This window comes from Sardina pilchardus, chromosome 22 (genome assembly GCF_963854185.1).
Source record: "Sardina pilchardus chromosome 22, fSarPil1.1, whole genome shotgun sequence".
Taxonomy (NCBI): domain Eukaryota; kingdom Metazoa; phylum Chordata; class Actinopteri; order Clupeiformes; family Clupeidae; genus Sardina; species Sardina pilchardus.
Window position 1 is genome coordinate 22,354,542 of NC_085015.1, and position 23,272 is coordinate 22,377,813.

The 23,272-nt window shown below is 46.5% G+C and overlaps 3 protein-coding genes across 3 annotated transcripts; 1 reads left to right on the forward strand and 2 right to left on the reverse strand.

Moving 5' to 3' along the window:
- Positions 1-686: 686 nt before the first annotated feature.
- On the reverse strand, positions 687-2,946 carry msrb1b (methionine sulfoxide reductase B1b). The gene is made up of 4 exons (XM_062526226.1): positions 2,814-2,946; positions 2,266-2,408; positions 1,372-1,486; positions 687-1,209 (listed from the first exon to the last, which is right to left on the reverse strand). The coding sequence occupies exons 1-4, from the start codon at positions 2,866-2,868 to the stop codon at positions 1,190-1,192; spliced, it is 333 nt and encodes a 110-aa protein (XP_062382210.1). The 5' UTR covers positions 2,869-2,946; the 3' UTR covers positions 687-1,189.
- Positions 2,947-3,794: 848 nt separating this feature from the next.
- On the reverse strand, positions 3,795-5,378 carry neurl2 (neuralized E3 ubiquitin protein ligase 2). Its single transcript, XM_062526430.1, has 2 exons — positions 4,378-5,378; positions 3,795-4,261 (listed from the first exon to the last, which is right to left on the reverse strand). The coding sequence occupies exons 1-2, from the start codon at positions 5,174-5,176 to the stop codon at positions 4,146-4,148; spliced, it is 915 nt and encodes a 304-aa protein (XP_062382414.1). The 5' UTR covers positions 5,177-5,378; the 3' UTR covers positions 3,795-4,145.
- Positions 5,379-9,693: 4,315 nt separating this feature from the next.
- tex2l (testis expressed 2, like) lies at positions 9,694-23,148 on the forward strand. The gene is given in 12 exon segments (XM_062525724.1): positions 9,694-11,026; positions 11,819-12,019; positions 12,373-12,499; positions 12,572-12,748; positions 13,504-13,733; positions 14,803-14,940; positions 15,569-15,668; positions 18,587-18,746; positions 19,687-19,821; positions 21,112-21,324; positions 22,144-22,264; positions 22,602-23,148. Coding segments are annotated over 12 exon segments (3,075 nt in total). The 5' UTR covers positions 9,694-9,721; the 3' UTR covers positions 22,770-23,148.
- Positions 23,149-23,272: the final 124 nt, after the last annotated feature.

Below are 23,272 nucleotides of genomic sequence, written 5' to 3' on the forward strand. Positions count from 1 at the left end.
TCGGAATGTTAAGATCATGAATGAACTGCAGAAGTAAATCAACTGAAAAGGCTTCTGCTAGGCTTTCAAGTGACAAAAACGACAAATTCCCAAGTTCACATTAAAATTGTTGGACATCTAACGCCACATGGAAGCTAAAAATAAACTAGACATTTGTGTATAAAATAATTACAAGGAAAATAAGCAATAACAACTGTATTTTAGAAAAAAAGTTACTGTCTTTGGGGACCCTATTTTTTTAAGTTTGAGTAAAATCTTTTGGTTTTTTTTTTTCTTGGTAAAAAAATGATTTTGTTTACAGCTTGAAATATCAATCTAGAAGGTCCTGCATAGCCTAAAAGTAAACCCCCAAGTTTCCGAATAACAAAAACAGAAGGAGCATTCCTCTTAATAGGTTATTGAATTTAGACAGAAAATAGTTACAAGGCTAACATTTTTGAAGAATCTTGAGAGACTTTAGTGACTACTTGAATGCACCAAATGATGATTCCCTAACTAAGTCAAACCACTCAAAAATATGATTCATCCCATACAGAATAGGTAGCCTATTCATCTCTATGGGATATATCTGAATCAATCACAAACCTCTTTGATTTGAATTCTGTTGATGGAGGTTATTAAAATAGTTCAAACAGATTGCTAAATCACAAAATTAAGAAAATAAAATAAAAAATTATATACAGATATTATTGTTTAATTCATTTTATTGATGCACAAAACATACATTGATGTACTAAATTAAACTAAATGGAATGCAATGCCATATGGAATGTAAAATGTCCTTATTGCAGAGATTCAGCTGTGACATACACAACATGTATTTTATGCATATGCATATATATGTGTTCTCTTTGGCTCACACATGATGCTGTCAGTATGACAGATTTGTTTGAATTGTTGAATTGTTAATTACTTAAAAACATATTGCTTAAACTATCTCACTAACAAAATACACACATATTGACATTTCAGTCTGAGGTAATCACCTACAATGACATGTTTCCAACATGCTACTCGGCAAATGTATGAAAATAAAATTCTTTAAAAATAGCATTTTTTCTGCTTTCAAGATGAAGACAAAAACATCAGTGAACAGGATGGCACGTTGCACCTTTTCCCCATCCACATCATAAGGCATTCATCCCTTCCACAGACTTGTGCGGAAAAACAGCAATACATCAGCCTCGCTTTACTGTCTGTCAACCTTGTCTGCAAAACAGATAAGATATAACAGGGCATATTTACAGTGTGTTTATCACAAAAAAACCCAAACCAAAGGGGCCCATATTCAAGTATAACAGGAAGAAAGAGAGAGGAGAAAAACACAAGTCTTTATGTAAGTGATTTTCAAAGACCAAGAGCCTAGCCTACCTTTAGGGACAAACTTGAGCGAGTGGCTGAATATTCAGAAGCGTGACATGCCTTCCTCAGGCCCATCATTGACAAATTCATGGCCTAGTCCATTACCACACTTGCCACATAGAACCTAAAACATAAACAAAAACATATTACAGATGTCTCCCAAGCCGTACACTCATCAAGTCTTATAGACCGATTTACACGTAATAAACAATGGAGCTGCGTGCACAGCCTGGCAACAGAACACTCTGATCAGAGCCATTATCATACATGTATCCATATGGCTGTGACTCCGATAATGTAAATAACTTTTTAAAAAATGGCAAATTACTGTAGTAATTATTAATTGTGCTTCATGCACTGCAATAACATAACTTGTTATCAAAACAAGTGGTTAGAGCACCAAATTTGAAGATCTTGACGTCTAAGGACGCGACAGTGAACTCTCAGAAGTTGTGAGAAGTAGGCTAGCCAGTTAAGCTGCCCGTCAGTATCGTCTAGGTTTTAGTGTCTTTATTCTAATTCACCAGCTCATCCATGTGAAGTCTATAGATTGAGTATTGAGCTGCATGAGCACAAATAAGCAATAAGCACATTTGTCTTATTAGCTGGCTGTTCTCTTGGGATGATTATAGTGTTCATTAGATTGGATTCAACTTTATGGTCATTGTGCAGAGTAGCCTATAACATTGCAAAGTGATTAGCAGAATATATAAGTATAAATGGATATTTAGTATGGGCCATAGACAGATACAGTATGTACAGCTATGTGCAGTATGGTGGACACTCACACTCACACTCACACTCACACTCACACTCACACTCACACTCACACTCACACTCACACACACACACACACACACACACACACACACACACACACACACACACACACACACACACTACCTTGAAGGCTGTGAGACTCTCCATGTGTTTAGTCACACTGTCCTCACGGATTGTTTCTGTGAAGGCAGGCCATGGTGAGGAGTGGGCAAATTTAGATCTACTATTAAACAAAGGATGTGCACACTGGGAGCAGACGTACATTCCTGTGAGAGGACAAAGAAAGCAAAAGCCATTCACGCAAATGTTAGGTAACGGTATCATGTTGGTTAGGTAACTTTTGTCTTCAGTGCCGCCACAACACCACCACAGATCATTGGTAAACTGCCTGAAGAATATTTTAAATGCACCTCTGCATCAATTATGTTACGTACAGTACACTGCTGGGCAAGTGAGCCGACGTTCTTATTCGTCTTATTCAAGACATTTATTTATAAACTCTTTCTAAAGTCGTCACTAGTTAAAATCGAGCTGTTAGCTAACACTGAAGTAAGTTACTTAATAACGTTAGCACCAGCACGTAGCTTAGAAGCACCGAAAGCACCTAGCCTTCTAGCAAATGTAAGGACACTTGCTTCTTGGTTGATGTCATGTCAGTGGATTACACATACCTGTCTTGAAATGATCCTTGTAATATTCTTTGCCAAAAAACGAGCAAAAAGACATCTTGGCTTTTGTTAATTCTTACGTTACACCAGTGTACACAGTACTTGCGACCGACAAGCGAAATGCATTAGAGACTACAACATCCGGTCACCTGATTGGAGTTTATTATTTCTCTAGTGTAAACCGCTGGCGTATGGCACACTACTGCCCCTGCTGGAGTGGAGTGCGGAGAAAAGTCAGTCGAGAAAAAGGGGACTAGTGAGTTCATGCTTATCAAATGGAGTTGAAACTATAAGCAAACCAGAGAAAATGTACGAATACGATTGAATGATTCCTTGCAGCAATATGTGCTACAATGAAGTTACTTTGCCAAAGAGTAAAAACACTAGAATACACATTTATCACAGATTAGGCTACAATGTCCAGCAATCATCCAGGATCCCAAAGACTGGTATTGATTTGCTACTTTCATATCCCAGAGATGTAAAAGTAAACTCGGTGCCTTCCTGAGTGTCACCAGTGTACTGTTTCCTATCAAATTTCCTTGCCATCAAGTGTTTTTTTTTTTCTTCAGCTGCAGCCTGCTTGGTGCAAAACCATCTGTCTCAGATGTAAAACAGCCCTGCTTCCTGAATCTCTCGTCTCACTTGGATAACACTGTTTATATCTAGAATATAAATACCCTGAGTCATTCACATTCTGACAGCAGGATGGACAGCTTCTGCATGCAAGAACATATTGTAATAATACTCTATCATGCACATGGTGATGTGGTAATGGGGTCTTTGCAATGTGCATTAGCCATTAGAACACACACACACACACACACACACACACACACACACACACACACACACACACACACACACATTTATTCTTTTTATGATCATTGTCAGGTTAATAAGAAAGTATCAGTGGTTAGGCTCTGATAGCAAACCGTATTTTATTCAAAATGGTTCCTCGTGTTACTTTGTAACATTTCATGTACAAACACAATATTCTTTCAGTGTGTACCTCATCCTTTTTTACTCTGCACTAGAATGATAATTGAAATAAGATGTGTTGTGATCTATCAGATTATTTGAACTGATGAAAATGTAAATATGGTCAAGGCACATTTAGAAAGCATCCCATTGAAATTGATAAACATTCAACTGTGGAGATCAAATGAGACAATCTCAAAGGCAATGCCAAAGCTTTGTCATGGAAAATAATTTGGAATAAGTCTTTACGCAGTGTACAATATCTCATAATGTGCAATACATGTGAATACAGTTTAAAGTCCTTTGAAATCTTATTCATACAAAAACAACTTCATGATGCCGCAGGATTGTCCATCACTCATACTTGCAGAAATTCTTGAGCATCTCAGGAAGCTCCAGCCAGTCCAACGCCATTCTGTGAACGATATTTTTCTGAATGGCCTGCCGACAGAGTGTTTGCAGTGATGCAACTGCATATAGGGGCAGGGTTGGGGATGAGGGGACAAAACAAACAGAGACATATTTAGAGAACTGCTGAACTGTACAATCAAATATGTCATATTATAGAGCAGAAGGTTTTACTTACAGCCATATTCCACCTGTACAATGCGGACACACTTGGTAGCAGCAAACACATCCACAACCGCATAAAGAGGCAGACCCGTGGGTATCTTCTTGGCCGAGGCACCCATGTCCTCGCCGTTGATGACTATGTGCATGTCAGCGAAACCTGGCTCCGGCCTGGGGACGTAGACCACACCGATGCGGCTGCGGCGGGCGGTGGGAGGTAGGGCATTCAGCTTGTACAGGTCGTCCAGGATGTGGCTGTACCTGCCCGGGCGGCTGCGGCCCACCAGTTTGTCCATGGGGATGTACATCTTCTCGATGCACAGGTGGGGGCTGGTGAAGAACACCTTGGGCCTGCTGGGTTCTTCTTCCTGCTCAGGCTCGCCCCTCCCCAGCCTGTGGCCCCCTGCTAGGTCGCCCCCCGCTAGGTCGCCCCCCGCTAGGTTGTCACCTGCTAGGTCGTCACCTGCAGGCGCTGCCGGCGGCTGCTCCTCAACAACCCTATTGTGATTCCTAGTGATGGCAAACACCCAGCTGCTCCCCAGGTCTGTCAGATCAGGAAGAGAGTACTCTGGTACCTTCTCCAGGGTCCGGGGGTCATGTGCTGTAAGTCCAATCCGGAGATGGCCGCACCAGCCCAGTTCCTTGTCCTCAATCTCCACCAGGAATATTTCTCCTGGATTCAAGGGATTTTTGCTGAAGCACAGCCCATTAGCAAAACTTTCAACACGAGTCGCCCTCGTCCCAGTGGGATCCAATTGTACGTTTGTGCCATGGATGGGGTGGAACTCCATAAACGTATCCAAAACACCCGCCATGTATGAAGGAACTGTTCCCTGGACGTGAAGGAAAGCTTTGTTAAGCCTACTTAGCTATACTGGTTAGCATGCCCAGTGCCTAACTGAACAATACCACCATCCAAATTAACAAAATATGGAAAACAATTCACTGCATGAAGTTGGCCCCTGTATTTACAAGTCCAGCTAGAAAGTGTGACAGAAAGCTAGGCACTCTCTTACTCTCTAACGCCAGGCAGAGAGAAGTTTCTAGTGACACATGTGTCTATTTATATACAGGCGCGGGTGTCAGTGGCTGCTTTAAAAAGATGGCAAGGTATGCAAAGGGGAGATAGAGATTAATGGGAGGAGCTTTGGCCTCTAGAAAAGTCGGGCCCTCCCTCAGGGTCTGTGTGTCCACTGCCCACTAATTTTGGCGGCATGCTTGCAAAACAGCGATTTACTAATGCCTCAATAAGACATTTGTGTGGCTTTGTTGTGAGTGTCTGCCACTGCCTTTCAGACCACGGTAACAACATGGTCTATTTGAACTGCTCTTGTCAGCTAACAAGGGACCAGCTTAGGGCCGCTGACAAATGAATTATGCATCGGGTGCAACGCTGTCGTTCAAAATAAAGTTAATTTTCCCCACGGACCTGGAGACAGTCTTTCTCTGGGCCATCCTGCTTTCACTGTACCAGACATGCCCTGAACTGAAGTGCTGACTCCTGCAAGAGGCTAAGTGTACAGTACAAGCTTAAGCAAAAAATGCTGATGAGGATGGGCTGGCTGGAGGTTGAATTGGACACGCCACCACATGTGGGAGAGGGAAAAGAAATGTAACATGGAGCCAGGAGTTTTTAATGCATGGGTATATGGGAAATTATTTAATGCATCTACTATTTGGCATCCACATAACTAAAGGAGGCAAAACTTCCATATCTAAAGATGAAGGTTATATGAGACTGCAGGATAATTATAATAATATGGGGGAATAATCTGGAAATCAATAAGGCCAATGAGGTTTCAAAGCTGAGCTATAAAATATTTAACACGATCCAAATGTATGGAAAGGCAAAAGGTCAATCTCAGTCAGTCATCCTTGAATGTGTGTGTGTGTGTGTGTGTGTGTGTGTGTGTGTGAGTGAGAGAGAGAGAGAGAGAGAGAGAGAGAGAGAGAGAGAGAGAGAGAGAGAGAGAGTGTTGGGGCTGGGATGTTTAATCTGGATTAAAGTGGACCGCAGCCATCCTCTCCATAATCAGATTGGTGCGCTGATGTTCGCTAAATCACATCTGGATGAAGGCAGCAAGAGGGAGGTGTCGAACTATGTTCGGGTGCGCATCTCTATGGCAATATTATAACCATATCCCCGATGTCATTCGTTCGGACCTCCAAACTGTTCAAAGTCAGCGAATTTCATTTCCTCCGTTGTTCGCGTCGCGAAAGAGTCAAGCTTGGCTCCGGTGACATATGCACAGCTGTACAGCACCCAGGGGTACTCACTTAGTCCATCGTGCATAGCGTGTGCGCTTCCTTGCAGATGACAGCAAAGCCAGAGATTACTAGTACTTCAAAGAACATGTGCGAAGGCACCGAATGGAACGTGCGTGTTGCAGTGCCGTTAGCTTTCTGAACTCAGAATATAAGGATGTAGCGAAATGTCACCGAGACTCTACACGAACAAATGTCTTGTTTGACAGAAGACCACAATAGACGCTGCCGGGATACATCCCATTCGTTTCTTTTAACCGTTTTCGACAGTAGTCACTCAGAAACTTTCTGGACCGCAGGGGAAAAAATCAAACCATCGCACCGCTTTTTTTCACGGGATTCCCAAGAAGTCGTGCCAGTCCCAGCTCCCTGCTGGAGATTACTCGGTGAGTGGCTCTACATTGAAAACATTGTCGCCTTTTAATAATAAGTCCTTATTTTTATTGTTTCGGGGCAGTGGAAAGGTTGCCATTATTTAGATGTGTGCAACACAACCATGCCATTCATCCTACATCCATATCACTGAAAGTATGCATGCGTAAATAGCTCGTGCGTGTGTGTGTGTGTTTGTGTGTGGGGGCGTGCGCGCGCTCCTCCATAGAGGACATAAATATCAGCGTTAGCGCGGCTGACAGTACAAGTCTGCTTGAAGAGATTTCATACATCAGAAGATTATCCACCTTAATATTTTGTCAGCCTCGGCTCTAACTGTCCTAAAAGCCCCGTCAGTCCACAAGATGCAGAATAGTTAATCTGCACGACTGGCGCTGGCTGCCTGTTTGTAGGGCCCCTCTCTCTCTAAGCCCAGCACACACACACACTGAAGGATCTGGCGAGAACCATCACTTCACAAGGAGGAGAAATGCCAGCAGAACACATGCAGGCCATAAGCAGAAGCATCTGCTTGTGCCCCCAGGGTCCAGTGCAGAGAGAGCAGGGGGGCATTCACATGCTGTCTATTCTATTCAGTTGCACAGGAGGTATGCTCAGCTTGTGCCATTTCTGTCTGGCCCGCACCTAAGAAGCAGTGAGTTATTGGGAAAATAGGCTACAACAGCTCTCTCTCTCGCCCAGAAATGGGGAGTAAGCGCTTACTGAATGTGACACATAAAATGCAACCCTTCACATTACACCAATGAGATTTCTATAGCCGGGGGATAACTCTTGTGTTGTATTCTGTTTTGATCTGTATTTTCTCACAAATGTGTCCTCTTGTAACTACATCATTTCCTTTTTAGAATGTGACTTGCACAGTCAGTGTTCTCTGCCATTGTCCCAGGTCATCTCTTATCTTTATATACTGTATAGTTTTCTGAAATGGACATTGCTTGCAATGGCAGTATGAAATGTCAGATTGTAACCTTTGATACCAAGAAGACAAATGTATTACCTCGGTGTCATTTGTAGAGGATGACAACTTTGTTCAGGGCATATTCATAATGTATTCTTCTCCCTGCCGTTGCCTAGTGAATCATAACATTTATGCTCTAAGATGCTGGCCTCTCCTGGATTACAGTGTAATTTCTGTGGAGAGGATGAAAATTTAAGTAAAATAGTTCCCAAAAATAGTTCCCAAATAGACATGAAATGCCTTCAGTACCCAGATAACATAGGCAATATTAAAACAAGCACACCAATATTAGACAAGTTGTTGTGTGGCCTGCTTAGTAACACCAGCAAACTCATTTCATCACAGTGTCTGCCATTGCGTACTGAAAAGGAGATTATTTTCAAGGAAAAGGAGGGTTTATGCTCCGACTGTTGTCCTATCGCAGGTCTGTCCACAACGCAGAGACACCACACCACAGGTCAGACGCCGCCGTGTTCGGACAGCTGTTGTTCATCTCCGCTTTTGGCACCAACAAGCTCCACATGCGATGGCAGGCTGAGCATGTTTGTGAGTATCTGCAGAGTGGGGTCTAATGCTCTGTGCCATTCTTAATATCTCACAGCCACAGACCATTTTGGAGGGAGAGGAAGGATTAGAGAGGATCCACCAGCTGCTGTTGAATTGGTCGAATTTGTGTCAGGCTTGTTACGTAACGCCAGTGTGTGTGGTCTTTAACTCACTTTGAAATGCAGTCTTTGACCCAGAAAAGGTGGGGATGCTCTCCTCCTCCCAATGCTAGAATCTAGAGGAGGTCTCTCTGGAGATGATCATTGATTTCTACGACATTGTGCCGCAAGGCAGCTGTGCTTGTGACTCAGAAACCCTCCAAGAATATACTTTGTGTTAAAAAGTTTCAGATGTTTTGGCAGGCATCACAGGCTTATGAAGACATAGACCTATGAATATTAATGACAAGAACTTTGCCTCATTCTGCTTATTACGTAACATTGTCTAGCTCTGCTGTGCAACAGTAGATCAATAGGTATCAGTAACTCCAGCATGAATTTAAAAGCAGGAATCTGTCCCTGTGAAGGATCACTGTGAAAGAGAAGCCCCACGGCTGGGAGTCTCATGGGTGAGAGAGAAGGCCGTGCAGTGTGTGTGAAGCTTATGAAAGCACTCTGGATGCCACGATGATCAAAAATGTCACTCCAAAGCAAAAAAAACTCCACCGAGGGTGAATTCTAGATATTTTGGCAGAGCACGTTGCATGTGACGCAAGCTGCAGTGGCCCACACACACTGTTACTTATGGGAGGTGTGATAGGTATCTCTTGTCCTTTCGCAACACATTTATCTCTCAGCTTATATTCCGCCAGCAAGCTATTGAAATTAAGTCGGGGCTCTGCCCTACTTTTGCAATCATTTAAGAAGGAACATTTCCCCTGCTCTATTTTTGAGCATCGCGAGCCCACACTCTATCGCGTCAGACAGCAGGGGCAGAAGTCTTTTGTTCACACGTGAGCGTGCTCGGTAAATATTAAGGCTTAAGTAATTACCGCACAGCAATCAGCGCTCACCTCGCACAATCGCCCCCTACCGAGGTCCCTAATGGCGGAAGATTACAGTAGCAGTAATAAATGTCTTTCACGTCAAACACTTTTCTCGATGTCTCTCGGGATGACGTAACTCAGTGTTTTTTTTTCTATCTCCTTGAATTTAACCATAGAGAGTCTAGAGTGCCTTCTGCTATGTGAAGATAAGATATGGAGGAGACCTTAGGAAATGACAGAGGACGCAAAAATCCACTGGGGCGCCAGAGTCCAGGGCTTTGCCCGACTCCCCCTCCTCCTGCTGGGGCTCAGGGTGCGGCGAGAAGGGGGATCGTGATCCAGCTGACTGGCACTGAGGGCGAGTGGGACAGCCTGGATGACAACGAGCTGATCTTTAGCCTGGAGCGAGACCAGGATGGCACCGGCGGCCCTCTGCCCAAGCAGCGGTCCTGTCCCGAGGAGGACGACTGGGGGCTGCGCTCGCCGGCCTTCCACGTGCCGCTCTCGCCCTCCTCGCCCGGCTCCCTGGCGGACATCTCCTCGTCGCTGCCCAGCTTCCTCTCGCCCGGGCAGGCCTCGCCCACGCACAGGCCCCTGGTCAACCTGGTCAAGTCGCTGTCCACCGAGCTGGAGCTCAAGGAGACCTCGTCGGCGGCGGCGTCCCTCAAGCCGCGGCCCTTCCTCAGCCTGGTCAAGTCCATCTCCACCGAGATCTCCCGCAGCGAGCCGGAGGTGTCCCAGTCGCGCTCCGACTCGCGGCTCAACCTGCACCTGCTCCGGCAGCTGACCCAGTCCAAGGACTCCCGCACCGCGCCGCCCTCCCCGGTCAACCTCTCGCCCACCGGAGAGCCCAAACCGGGCTTCTTCAAGACCGAGCTGGAGGACACCCGCAGGAAGCTCCACGAGGCCATGCAGGAGCCGCTCAGCATGTTCAGCAAGATCATGGGCGACGACAGCGGCAGCTTGAGCGGCAGCCCCAAGCACCAGCGGACGGCCAGCTCCGTGGACTCCCCGAGCCACAAAGGCTTCTACGCCGTCATCGGCAGGTCCACCGGGGATCTGACCGCGACGGACTCCCAGGCCAGGAGCTCCAAGCCGCCAGAAGGCGACTTCAACCTGCCTGTCTGCAACTGGCCCGTCAAACACGCCAAGAGGAAGAGGTCCTGCTGCTCCCGCAGGCACTCCGGGCGACTGAAGGACCTCAGCCCGTCTCTGGAGCTTTGCCCCCACACGGGTGGCATCATGCAGGTCATGGGGATGCCAGGGAGCCACCAGACCACTACGGTGCCAGCCACGGGGCTCTACTTCCTGGCCGCCCTGTTTTACTGCTACTTCATCCTGCCTTTGACCACGTACATGTCCGGCCTCTGCCTTGGCATGATCTTTGGCTTCATGCTCGGACTTCTGGTCATCCGCCTGGGCATGACTAGACAGACCGTTCCACCTTACACACGCAGTGCAAACCAAATCGACTACAGTCGTCCAGCTGACCTCCAAGGAGATCCACCCTGCCTAAAGGTGAGTCTGGTGGTGGTCATCAAGTTTAAACTGCCAATAAAACATTCAAGTTAGCCATACATTTTATTCTATTCAGTTTAGCTTGCAGAGGGAGTATAGATGTGTCAATATATTTCTTTACACGTCATTCTCAAATGTTTTTAAGTTGCACAATGTTGTATAAAAATCATTGCACAGGGCACTGTTTAGAATAAAGGCCATCGTCTCCTCTCTGCTGTTTTTCGGGGCAATCTCATGTCCTTTTTAAAGAGCCACATTGCAGCTCCAACTGGAGAAGCTGCAATTACTGTCTCTGTGCTATTTAATAGACATGCCAAGGCCACCATTATTGTGTCCCCTTGTGCCGTTCGCTCAGTCAGCCAAAGCCTTATGTGTCACCGCAGACTCCCACAGGCTGTTGAATCAGTACTGCACACCTACTCCTTTAAAAAGTCTATTTCTCATGGCAAAGGCCATTCAGTGTCGGACTGAGAACTGATGAGCTGCATTATGTGCCCGGTTCGCAGGCGAACCAATGCTGATTTGAGAACAGCTGCGGCACGCCCACGTTTAATCAGTGGCTACCGAGCTTGTTAGTGGTGCCGTCTGAATCACTGACCTTGCCGTATAGTCACGCATTTCCCAGCTGCATGAGCGACGGCGCTGGCTCGATTATTTGCTGGGATGACTGAACCCAAGGCCCCTCTAGTCCGTGCCCTTTAGGACCGGGGCGAAACGACAGGGCCGGTCTGGTAGCGCTCAGAGTCGATCTAAACTCACGACCCCCGCGATGCATTCTGTGTTGCCTCTCAGGGCTGGATGAACGAAATGTACACCTACGACCCCGACTACTACCATCCGTCCCTCACAAACTCCGTCTTCGTGTCGCTGGAGGGCCAGGGCCTGAGGATGGACTACCCCCGCCAGAGCATCAAGCGCCGGGCCACCTTCGACGAGCAGCCCCAGGAGTCCACTTTTGTCCGGTCACGCAAGGTCCAGCTAGCCGGCAGCAAGGTCCGTCTCTAAATCTGATGTTGAAAACATTTGCATTGTATACATACACATCAAGGACAGAGGTACAGTATATGAATATTAAAGAGAGTTATCCACATAGGGAGATCATTATTTTATATTCTGTGATTTCTTTGAACCCATTCCAAGAATCTATGAATAATAAACTGATGAGAGCTGTTTTCTGAGGTGAAAGCACCGTTTGTTTCTGACTGCTGTGTGTGCTGTGTGGCGTGTCTCTAATGAAGGCTGCTTGCTTGTTTGGGGTGGGGGTTGTGGGGTGTGTGTGTGTGTGTGTGTGTGTGTGTGTGTGTGTGTGTGTGTGTGTGTGTGTGTGTGTGTTTGTGGGGTCACAGGTGTTCCTGCTTCCGGCTGCTCTGGCACGCAAGCGGGTGTGGAATCAGAAGTACCCCATCTGCATCACGCTGGCCGAGGGCGAGCAGCCTGTGACTGAGGAGCTGAGGGACGAGGCCCCGACCGGAGGTGGAGGAGGAGGAGGAGGAGGAGGAGGAGGTGGGGGAGGAGGTGAACAACAGCAGCATCAGCATCACAGAGAGGACCGGCCTGTCACGCTCACGGCGGCAGCCAGACCCAAACCGGGCCGTCACGCCGTCACGCTGTACCTCTTCGGCCGGACGGGCCGCGAGAAGGAGGAGTGGTTCCATCAGCTCCGGGCAGCCGCCTCCAGGGCTGACCATCAGGACCGGCTGAGCAGATGCGGCTCCAGATCCGGTACGGCCGTCACTAGCCGTGAAATAGCCCCATAACAGGCCTTCACTAGTCATCACATGGCCCAAAACAGTTGGCCAATCAGGTCCCACACCTGCGCCCTAGAATATGAATAGCCCACTGTGCTCGTGTCAGAACAGAATCGTAAACTTTTAGTGTTGCCATCTGTCGATTGCTCAAGAAAAGGACAGTTGAGCTTGCTGGAAATTGTTATTACAAAAAAACAGAGCTTGGTGATAGGTGATACTTTGATGTTTTTGTTTGACAGGCTCCTTGTGATAAATAAATGTCAATATTAGTTGATAGGAAAATTGCGACAGCTATGGACAGCTTTGCCCAGTCAGAAATGTCACATCTAGAATCATCTCCAGAAATATCACATTGATTAGACACTTCTGTCAGGTCTCTGTCTCTATACATCATATTGCTGTCATTACTAATTCAGTTCTTTCCTGATGCCCTGGGGTGTGTGTGTGTGTGTGTGTGTGTGTGTGTGTGTGTGTGTGTGTGTGTGTGTGTGTGTGTGTGTGTGTGTGTGTGTGTGTGTGTGTGTGTGTGTGTGTGTGTGTGTGTGTGTGTGTGTGTGTTTGTGTGTGTGTGTGTGTGTGTGTGTGTGTGTGTGTGTGTGTGTGTGTGTGTGTGTGTTTTTGTGTCTGTGTGTGTGCACATATGTGTGTGTGTGTGTGTGTGTGTGTGTGTGTGTGTACATGTGCACATATGTGTGTGTGTGTGTGCACGTGTGTGTGTGTGTGTGTCAGACGTGTCAGTGCCTCACATAGAGAGCCCCGGTAGCCCGGTGCAGTCGAGCCGCGTGTCCAGCCGGGGGAGCACCGAGGACCTGGCCTCCGTGCTCCTGGCCAGCCGCGTGCGCGGCAACATCCTGCTGCAGGACTACACCTCCTACATGGGCACGCTCCTCCGGTCCCAGGGCCCCAGCCCTGCAACCAGCCCCGGGCCCAGCAGCACCCAGGCCAGCCCCACAGAGAAGGTACCGCATGGGGCAACCTGGGAGGGGAGTATGTGCACAGGCATAGATGGGGGTCTTTTACTGTAAGTTAAGTTGTTCTGGAAGAAGGATTCAATTTGTCCATTGCATTCAACCCATCCGGAGGTAGTGCACACATACAGTACACACACACACACACACACACACAGGCAGGCAGGCAGACAGACAGACTGTCTGTCTGACACACACACACACACACACACACACACACTCACATTAGGAGCAGTGAGCTCATCTGGAGCACACACACATACACACTAGGGGCACATTGTTTTATTGTGAAAGACCAGTTTAATTGCATATAATTGCACTGTGTAATGGTTTTCTGCTTTTGACGACTGTGTAATGGTGTTTTTGATTGAGTTTCATGAATATGAATATGTAAAATGTTAAATTAATTATAGTATTTTATGCATTCTGACTGCACAGTGCAAGAGGTTCTTTGTGAAAATGTTGAACCGCAGACTGTTCTGTATGAGTTGGACCACAAAAAGAAATTAAAAAAATAAACCATGAATTATAAAAAGGGAAATTGGCTTGCTAGGCTGCTAGGGTGGCAGGTCGTCTGGATCTGCCGTTCAGGAACACGCCGTGCTGCCAAGCGGGCCAGTTACGGAGTTAATGAAGCTCGTTTGAGCAGCTGCTGCTTTAAGTGCTGCCCAGCGCCCCTCCGCCATAATCTGAAGCCCACAGGACCACAGGGATGGAGCAGAACCCATTTCATAAAGTCCTGTGTGGACTGCAGAACCAGAGCGTGCACATGTGTCTGATCTCAGGTCAGATGGAGCTGAACCAATTTAATAAAGTCCTGTGGACTGCAGTTGGAATGTGCGCGTGTGTCTGATCCCAGGTCTGGCAGAAGTGTTTAGTTTAGTTTATTCACAATACCACTTCAAACTAAATATTACAGTAGGGTTATAAACTTAAAATGGGTAAGGTGAATGGGTCCCCCAAAGAAGCTAGGGAAGCTTATAGGCGGGGGCCCAAAGATGGACAGGTGGACAGGAGCCACCTCACCTCCCATACGGCTTGCTTCTTCTCCCCTAAACAGGACGCGTGCTGTCACATGGACTTCCCTCCTGCCTGGATCAATGCCCTGATTGGCCGGATCTTTTGGGACTTCCTGCGGGAAAAGTACTGGACTGACATGGTCTCGCACAAGATTCAGAAGAAGCTGAGTAAAATAAGGGTGAGTGAGGACGGAGAGTGGCGGCAGCAGAGTGGTGCATTTTGGGTGTCACATTAGAAAGCTCACATGGGCATTGGTGTTATTGCCAGTGACAAAATGTCTTGAATTGAACTCCCCTTGGCGGATTATGGGCACTTTTTACAGATACAGCATCTTATGCAACGGTTGCTTTTTACATAATCCTTTATAATGATCCAAACTGAAATTGAAATTTGGATTGGTGGATTGACTATCCTGATGTAATTCATTTATTTCAGTAACTTTCTATACCTAAAAGCTACCGACATAAATCAGTATGTGGAATTTGTTGCAGATGCAAATAGTGTATGCATTTTTAATAATGATGTGAATGATTAATACGATTATACATTTTTAATGGTATTTTCTTTTGTGTGTGTGTGTGTGTGTTTATGTTTATGTGTATCTATGTATGCGTGTGTGTGTGTGTGTGTGTGTGTGTGTGTGTGTGTGTGTGTGTGTGTGTGTTTGTGTTTGTGTCTGTGTCTGTGTCTGTGTCTGTGTCTGTGTGTGTGTGTGTGTGTGTGTGTGTGTGTGTGTGTGTGTGTGTGTGTGTGTGTGTGTGTATGTGTGTGTGTGTGTGTGTGTGTGTGTGTGTGTGTGTGTCCAGTTGCCTTACTTCATGAATGAGCTGACACTCACTGAGCTGGACATGGGCTCCTGCATGCCTCAGATTATCAACACGTATGAGCCCCGCTTCAACAGCCGAGGTAAGTCTGGATGAGCCGTGGCGCGTTGCGAGCTGCGTTGTGTGCCGTGCGTTAAGTGTGTGTGTGTGTGTGTGTGTGAGCAGTGCCGTGTCGCAAGCTGCGTTGTGCGCCGTGCGTTATCCCGCGCGAACGCAAACCGCTGCATGGTTGTGTTGTTCGGTGTTGTTGTGCGCAGGTCTTTTGGAAAGATCCGATTAGATCTTCCATCTCAGAGGAGTGATGGCCCGGCTGCTGCTTATGTTCGCTGATGTGAATGCCCCCGGGCAGGGATGGGATCAGATATTATCCCACTGTAATCTCAGCACGCATAATGCAGCTGTGGCAGTCACTCTTGTGCGCGCGTGTGTGTATTTGTGTGTGTGTGTATTTGTGTGAGTGTGTATTTGTGTGAGTGTGTGTGTGTGTGTGTGTGTGTGTGTGTGTGTGTGTGTGTGTGTGTGTGCGCTGTGCGTTGTGTGTTGTGCGTGTGCTTGCGTGCTTGTCTGTCTGTCTGTTAAAATCAGTCAGTAACACAGAAGACTTTTTATCTCCATTTTATGTATGGATCAATGCTTCTGTTTACCATTTGTATGGGAGCATGTTTGCTAATGTGCTGTCAATGTGTGCATGTGTGTGTGTGTGTGTGTGTGTGTGTGTGTGTGTGTGCGTGCGTGCGTGTGTGCGTGCGTGCGTGGGTGTGTGTATATGTGTGTGTGTGTGTGCGGGTGCATGCGCGTGTGTGTGTGTGTGTGTGTGTGTTCGGGGGGGTGCGGGTGCATGCGTGCGTGCGTGCGTGTGTGTGTGTGATGAAGAGAGAGAGACAGAGAGAGAGAAGTGGGACACTGAGGGAAAGGGAGGGTTGTGTCTGATCACTGGACACGTTGGTGACCGCGGTTTAGACGGGCAGCCTAAGAGCTCAGGTCAGATTCTGTGGTCGAGTGACGGTGACTGCTGACGTCCGATTTACTGGCAGTCCAGATGCACTGCACACACACACTCTGACGTGTAGTCTGTGACGCACATACATACACATGTGCACACCCACACACTTACATACACACTCCCTAATCAGACCTCATCCCATTTGCAGATTTGCCACACTGGTTATCAGACGTTGAGGGAATTATAATCTGCTGTAATTTAGCGTAATTGAGGATGCCCAAATCCTCGAGCGCTGGTCGTAATCCCCCTGAAATATCACTCAGATTAGCGGCCCTGCTGTCATTGTCTTGGGCTAATTGGTTCCCTCCGTCAGTTCACTTTTTCCTTACAGACGCTCCACAAGACTTTGGTGTGTTATTAAAATATTGCGCTCAAGCAGGATACTGTGAGGGCCCATTCTCGACAGCATAAAAATCCTGGAATGCATGTAATATGTGAGAGCAATTTCAGTGAGTGATAAGACCATGTGACTCGAAAGGGCGGGAACAATGGGACGGACGGAAGGGTCAGAGGTCAAAGATCTGGAGTGAGCGCTGCGCTATGCTGCGCAGGCTCAACAAAGCCACTGTGAATCCCTTGTCAAAGGATAAATCCATTTGAAAAACATTAGGATCCCGAGGGATTTCCCAACCAATCCGGCCACAGTGTCGGGGCAGATATTGGTTTTATGAAAAGCGATAGGACATTCTATAGGGACGAATAATCTGGCTGAGCCCTGTGTTGCTGAGGCATTTGTTAGGCATCTGTGTGTGTGTGTTTGTGTGTGTGTGTTCGTGAGAGAGAGAATGTGTATGTGTGTGTGTGTGTGTGTGTGTGTGTGCGTAAACAGTATGTAAGGCAGGGTGATTATGCACTTTGTGGCGTATGCACTTTCTATGAGTCTAAAAAGCTGGATTTATGTTTATGTTTGGCTGATGTGTGAATATGTCTCTGTGTAAGAGATTTGGTATGTAGCTGTGCATTTATTTGTGGATTATGGATGGCTGTGTGTGTGGAACTTGCTGGAAATTGTTATTACAGTAAAAAAGCAGAGCTTGGTGATGCTTACTTTAAAGAGGACATAGAATGGATTAATCGAGTATTGTACGGTGTTCTCTGATGTTACAATAGTATATATTCAACTTTGATTCATAAAAATGTAACTCAATTGCAATTTTACAAGCCCAATTAAAACCTTATATTTAGGCTGGGTATTGAAATGGTACTTTGACTAAATGGCGCCCTCTTTGGCACCCCCAATTGAACTTCAAAGGCATTACGATATTTGACATCACAAGTAGGTTTTGTTCTAATTCGCCCATTTTTTAGTGGCTATTCTTAAGTTCAAGATTTTCGTATGAAGGAGGGCGCAACCATGCCTCATGTTATTGACAGATCTTTGGTAACCTCTCCTAATTCATCAAACCAAAACAAAATGATTTCCATTCTATGTCACCTTTAATGTTTTTGTTTGACAGGCTCCTTGTGATAAATAAATGTCAATATTATTTGATAGGAAAATTGAGACAGCTATGGACAGCTTTGTCCAGTCAGTACCGCTTTCAAAAATGTCACATCTAGAATCATCTCCAGAAATATCACATAGATTAGACACTTCTGTCAGGTCCCTATCTTTACACATCATATCCCTGTCATTACTAACCCAGCTCTTTCCTGATGCCCTGGGGTCTGTGTGTGTGTGTGTGTGTGTGTGTGTGTGTGTGTGTGTTTGTGTGTGCGTGTGCGTGTGCGTGTGCGTGTGCGTGTGTGTCTGTGTCTGTGTCTGTGTCTGTGTCTGTGTCTGTGTCTGTGTGTGTTTCTGTGTGTGTGTGTGTGTGTGTGTGTGTGTGTGTGTGTGTGTGTGTGTGTGTGTGTGTGTGTGTGTGTCTGTGTCTGTGTTTCTGTGTGTGTGTGTGTGTGTGTGTGTGTGTGTTTCTGTGTGTCTGTGTCTATGTATATAGTGCACCTTTACTCTCACATGTTGAAATAGATCCTCACGTGGCTGCTTTGTGCCTCAGGCTTGTGGCTTGAGCTGGACATGGAATACACCGGAACTCTGCAGATGACCCTGGAGACCAAGATCAACCTGGCCAAGCTGGGCAAGGACAGCCTGGAGCCCGACCGTGTGGTGGAGACAGCACGAGCAGGGTGAGGGAGCCAGAGAGCCACAGGGCCATGGTCCTCTGGGAGGCCATCAGTGGCGGCGGAGGAGGCAGTACTGGGCCTCGGGAGGTGGAGCAGTTGTCTGGGACTCATCGCACAAGCCTGCCTCCTGCTGGTCATGCTTTGAATTGCCCTTGAGCAAGTCAGTTAGTACTGTAAACCTTCGGTGGGCAGACTTTTGGCCGTTTTGTAGGTGGATGTGCATGGCGTAATAAATCCGCTTCGAGGTCGTTGAGTTCAATGCTCATTGAACTGAAATGAACTCAATGAACTGATACGGTTCATCTGGCATTCATGGAATGTAAATGATCTGTTTCAGTTACAGCTCATCTGAAGTGTCTGTTACAGGTATAATTAGTTATTGTCTACTACTTGGGCTAGTGCTTTGGAATGTTCTAATTCCTCTGTCCTGTTTTTCCAGAAAGACAATTTATTTATTTTTCCTGTGGCAGAACACCTGGTATCACGGTTATGCTTTTGTAAGACATGTTGCTAGGATACATTACATAAGTATTTACGTATGTATTGAGAACAATGGGCCATAACTAATGTGCCAACTCTTGTCAACAAACAATGTGCATGAATTCTAGGTATTGGTTTGCATGCGGGAGCATTGTGTGGACTCAATAATTGTGCTTGCGGTCTTACCTAAGTACTTAAATAAGCAAATTGATTTTGATTGATTATTACTGTAAATTATAGACTTTGGTAGACGTAAGACTTTGTTCTTTGCCCATCAGTCAAATTAGGATTTAACTGCTTCTAGAGAAAGTTAGATTTGTTATTGCATATGAAGTGCTATGTCATTCTGCGAGAGCAGAAATGAATAACAATGAAGATCAACTGATTGTCCTTTTGTGTTCCCAAAGCTTACATGAGCCTGTGTGTGCGTGTGTGTCATCTGTGTGTGTCGTGTGTGTGTGTTCCATATGTGTGTGTGTGTGTGTGTGTGCAGCAAGTCCAGGCTGTGTGTCCTGGCCGACAGTGACGAGGAGTCGTCCAGCGCTGGCTCGACTGACGAGGAGGAGGCGCCGCTCCCCGAGCCGCAGTGGCCCCTGGGTGAGAAGGGGAGTCCAGGCAGCACGGAGGGGTAAGAGTCCTGAACCCTCACGCAGTCATCTCAGCTCTGTCCTAGGGGGTGGAATTCAGTCAGACTGACATATTGAACTCTGAAGTTCGCCTACAAAAAAAGCTACCATCTTTGCCCAAATAAGGAGATTCGGTATCTTGAGAATTTTTTTCTATGGGAAAGTAACATGAGGATTTTCAATTATCGCACCTGTTAAACTCTCGCGGGGATGATGACATTGGAAATGCAGACGTTTTTCGCTACACATGTTTTGTCCACTGGCGTCTAGTAAATACAGTGATCTTCGGTAGGTGAAGACGGCACACTTTGATCTTTGCTACCTCAGAGCTAACTTACAATTAACTCCTAGATCTCCTTATATGGGCAAAGATGGCAGCTTTGGTTAGGTGAACTTCAGAGGTCTATTGGGAGTGGTGGCAGAGAGGAGAAAAGCCTCATGAACAACACCTCTCGTCCCCTAAATGAGAGGCTGGTGTGACTTGTGTGACTTATCTTTTTCTTTTTTCTTCTTTTCTTCTTCTTTAAAAAAAAAAAAAAAAAAAAAAAACAGCAACAAACTTTTATGTGTGTGTTTGTTTACGTGCACATGAGGGTGCTGTGTTGACGGTCCAATTCCCTTCAGGATGAATAAAGTATTTCTTATCTCAGCTTTTCCCTCTGATATTGATGATCAACTCCCAAGTGTGAATAGTATCTTGAGGCCTGTCATACTTTGGTCAAACTGCCAAAAGATGAGGCGCCACAGCGCCCTTATCGGCCCCAGTCTGAAGAGCCCTGTCTGTGTGCCTTCCCCCAGCAGCGCAGTTTGTTCTCAATAAATTGTCACTGTAGCTCCTATGATTGGAAAAAGGCTTGACAGCAACAGCGCCCAACTCTTCTGGCTTTGATCCTCCATCCTATATGCAGTGCCAGCTCTCTCTCTCTCCCCCCTCCAGCAGGCAATCCTCCAGCAAAGTGCAGTTTGGGTCCTATTACCATAATGTCCCATTAAATGTCGTACAACGCCCCCAAAAACGGGGACACTAGAACTTGATGGCCTGAGGTTCTATCGCTATATTATGTAAATGTGATTGCTGAACTCAGTAGCAATTGAGTTGCTGTGTGTCCTTGTCTTTTTTCGTAAAGTGATTGCGTTTTAATGTCCTTGTTGGTGGGTGTGGTGCAATTTCGTGCTGTTTCAAAATTGCTCTTGTGCCTCTCTGATCTGTCACTTGAGGACGGCTGATAAGAAGTAATGATGCCTGATTCACCCCCCCCCCCTCCTCCCCCCACTCCTCTCTTGTTTTGCAGTGCGGCTGCCAGTGGTAGGACGGGCCGGAGGATTTTGAGATTTGTCGACAAAATCGCTAAGTCTAAGTACTTCCAGAAGGCCACGGAAAACGAGTACATCAAAAAGAAGATTGAGGAGGTGTCCAACACGCCCCTGCTGCTCACCGTCGAGGTCCAGGAGCTGTCTGGGACGCTGGCCGTCAACATCCCGCCTCCCCCCACAGACAGGATTTGGTACGCGCCGTTAGCCATAGCCGTTAGCTGTAGCAAAAAATAATAATGATAATAATAAAAAAAGTGTGTGCCTGCACGCAATCTGTGTTGACACACGCAGAACAGGTCAAACGGGAGTAAAGGTGGCGATTCCCCCGTGGCAGGCTGCGTGTGAGGCGTCTCCCGTGTCAGGCCAGAACTGAGTATAATCACGCTCCAGTGGCGGATCATCCTCATTTAGCACGCCTCAGCCCCGCACTGCAATTAAGAGGATGAGCAGGATAAATTAAAGCAGATGAAAGAAAGAGAAAAAACACACTTTGCATCAGGCCTAGTGTGTGTGATTGTGTGTGTGTATGTGTGTGTGTGTGTGTGTGTGTGTGTGTGTGTGTATGTGTGTGTGTGTAACCCCCCCTCACACTCATACACACACACACACTTATCTTTACTTTTTAAATTGTTTACTTTTTTTCAGTGACATAACAAACAGTGACAGACAAACAATGCGGAGAGATCAATATTATGCAAAGCAAACTGTATGCAATTTCCGAAGGGCTGGAAACAGTCTGATGCAAGCTACTACATGATCAAAAGATATTCACAACATTATTCATTATTCATTCAGCAGGTTCTCTTTTAAGGCCTAGTTTGCAGAAATGACAGATTTGTCTACGTTGTAAATAAAAAATAGAATCTAGAAACTTTATTCACCCCAAGGGAAATGGAGGCATCACTCCCTTATACTGTATGTCACATATAGAACAAGTAACAGTCAGCCATTTTAATGCAGCGTTATGTTGCCGATGTGTCTGACGCAGTGCTGGCCTCTGTCCACCTCAGGTACAGCTTCTGTGACCCTCCTCGGCTGGACCTGAGGGTGCGTCCGAAACTGGGCGAACGGGAGGTGACCTTCTGCCACGTGACCGAGTGGATCGAGAAGAAGCTGCAAGACGAGTTTCAGGTTACACCCCCCTCCGCCCCACACACACACACACACACACACACACACACACACACCTGTCCCACCCCATCCATTTGATGAACTCTCCTCCAATTGCACACTCATTTCCTGGAGAGCGGAATTCCGTCCGTGCCCAAATCCTGTTAGAAAGTGAATCACGAAATATAAAAAAAATAAAATCGCTGGTTCGTGTTCACATATTTTTAGGTCAGAGTTCACTCCAGTTGAACGTAAAATAAGAGGATTTGAATAACGTTCCACCTCCATTTGTGTGATTGCATCATGATTGCTTTACACTTCACTCCCCCCCTTTGCCTCTGTCCTCTGTCTCTTCCAGAAAGTGTTTGTGCTGCCCAACATGGACGACATCTACCTGCCTCTCATGCACTCTGGCATGGACCATGCCACTGGCACGCAGGACCTCCCTGCCGCCTCGTCTCCGCACAGCTCCTCCATGGAGTCCATCGAGCGGATCCCCCCGGAGTCCTCCATGGAGTGGGACTAGCGCCTCCCTGTGGACGCCCGTGGAAGTGCAGTGCTTTTGTCAGTGTTAACCATGTTGCAAGTGAAGTGCAACCTCGCCCCAGCCAGACGTGTGGTAGCTGCCAGTGTGCTGTGCCCAAACGTGTTGTCTTTAGAGCCTGTTGCAGTGTGGCTCATCGTGCTCTAGTTAATGGCCTCTGTTTAAGCAGGATCAGCAGTAGCTTACTGAATATCAATCAAAGAAGCCAGTGGCGGCTGTGACAAGTTTATTCTCCACACATCTGGGTTTATTACTAATGGGTGTGAGGAAGTGGGGAGATTTAGTAGCTACAGGAACCATCGCTCTCATCCATGCTTTATATGTCGTGTTGCACAAATTGCTATGTGAACAGACGGGAATGTTTGCACTGTAGGTCTGTCAGGTTTGATGGCCTGAGAAGTGTTTCTGTATAACGTGATCAAACATGATTTTTGACATGCAAAATGAGAACTCGGATCTTGGTTGTTACTTTTCAGGTGAAATTT

Excerpts from the sequence above, each read along its gene's own strand:
- neurl2 (XM_062526430.1), bottom strand. The coding sequence starts at position 5,176 with ATGGCGGGTGTTTTGGATACGTTTATGGAGTTCCACCCCATCCATGGC. Across the intron at positions 4,262-4,377 it reads TGTACAGGTGGAATATGGCT|TTGCATCACTGCAAACACTC; the intron begins GTAAGTAAAACC and ends CCCTATATGCAG.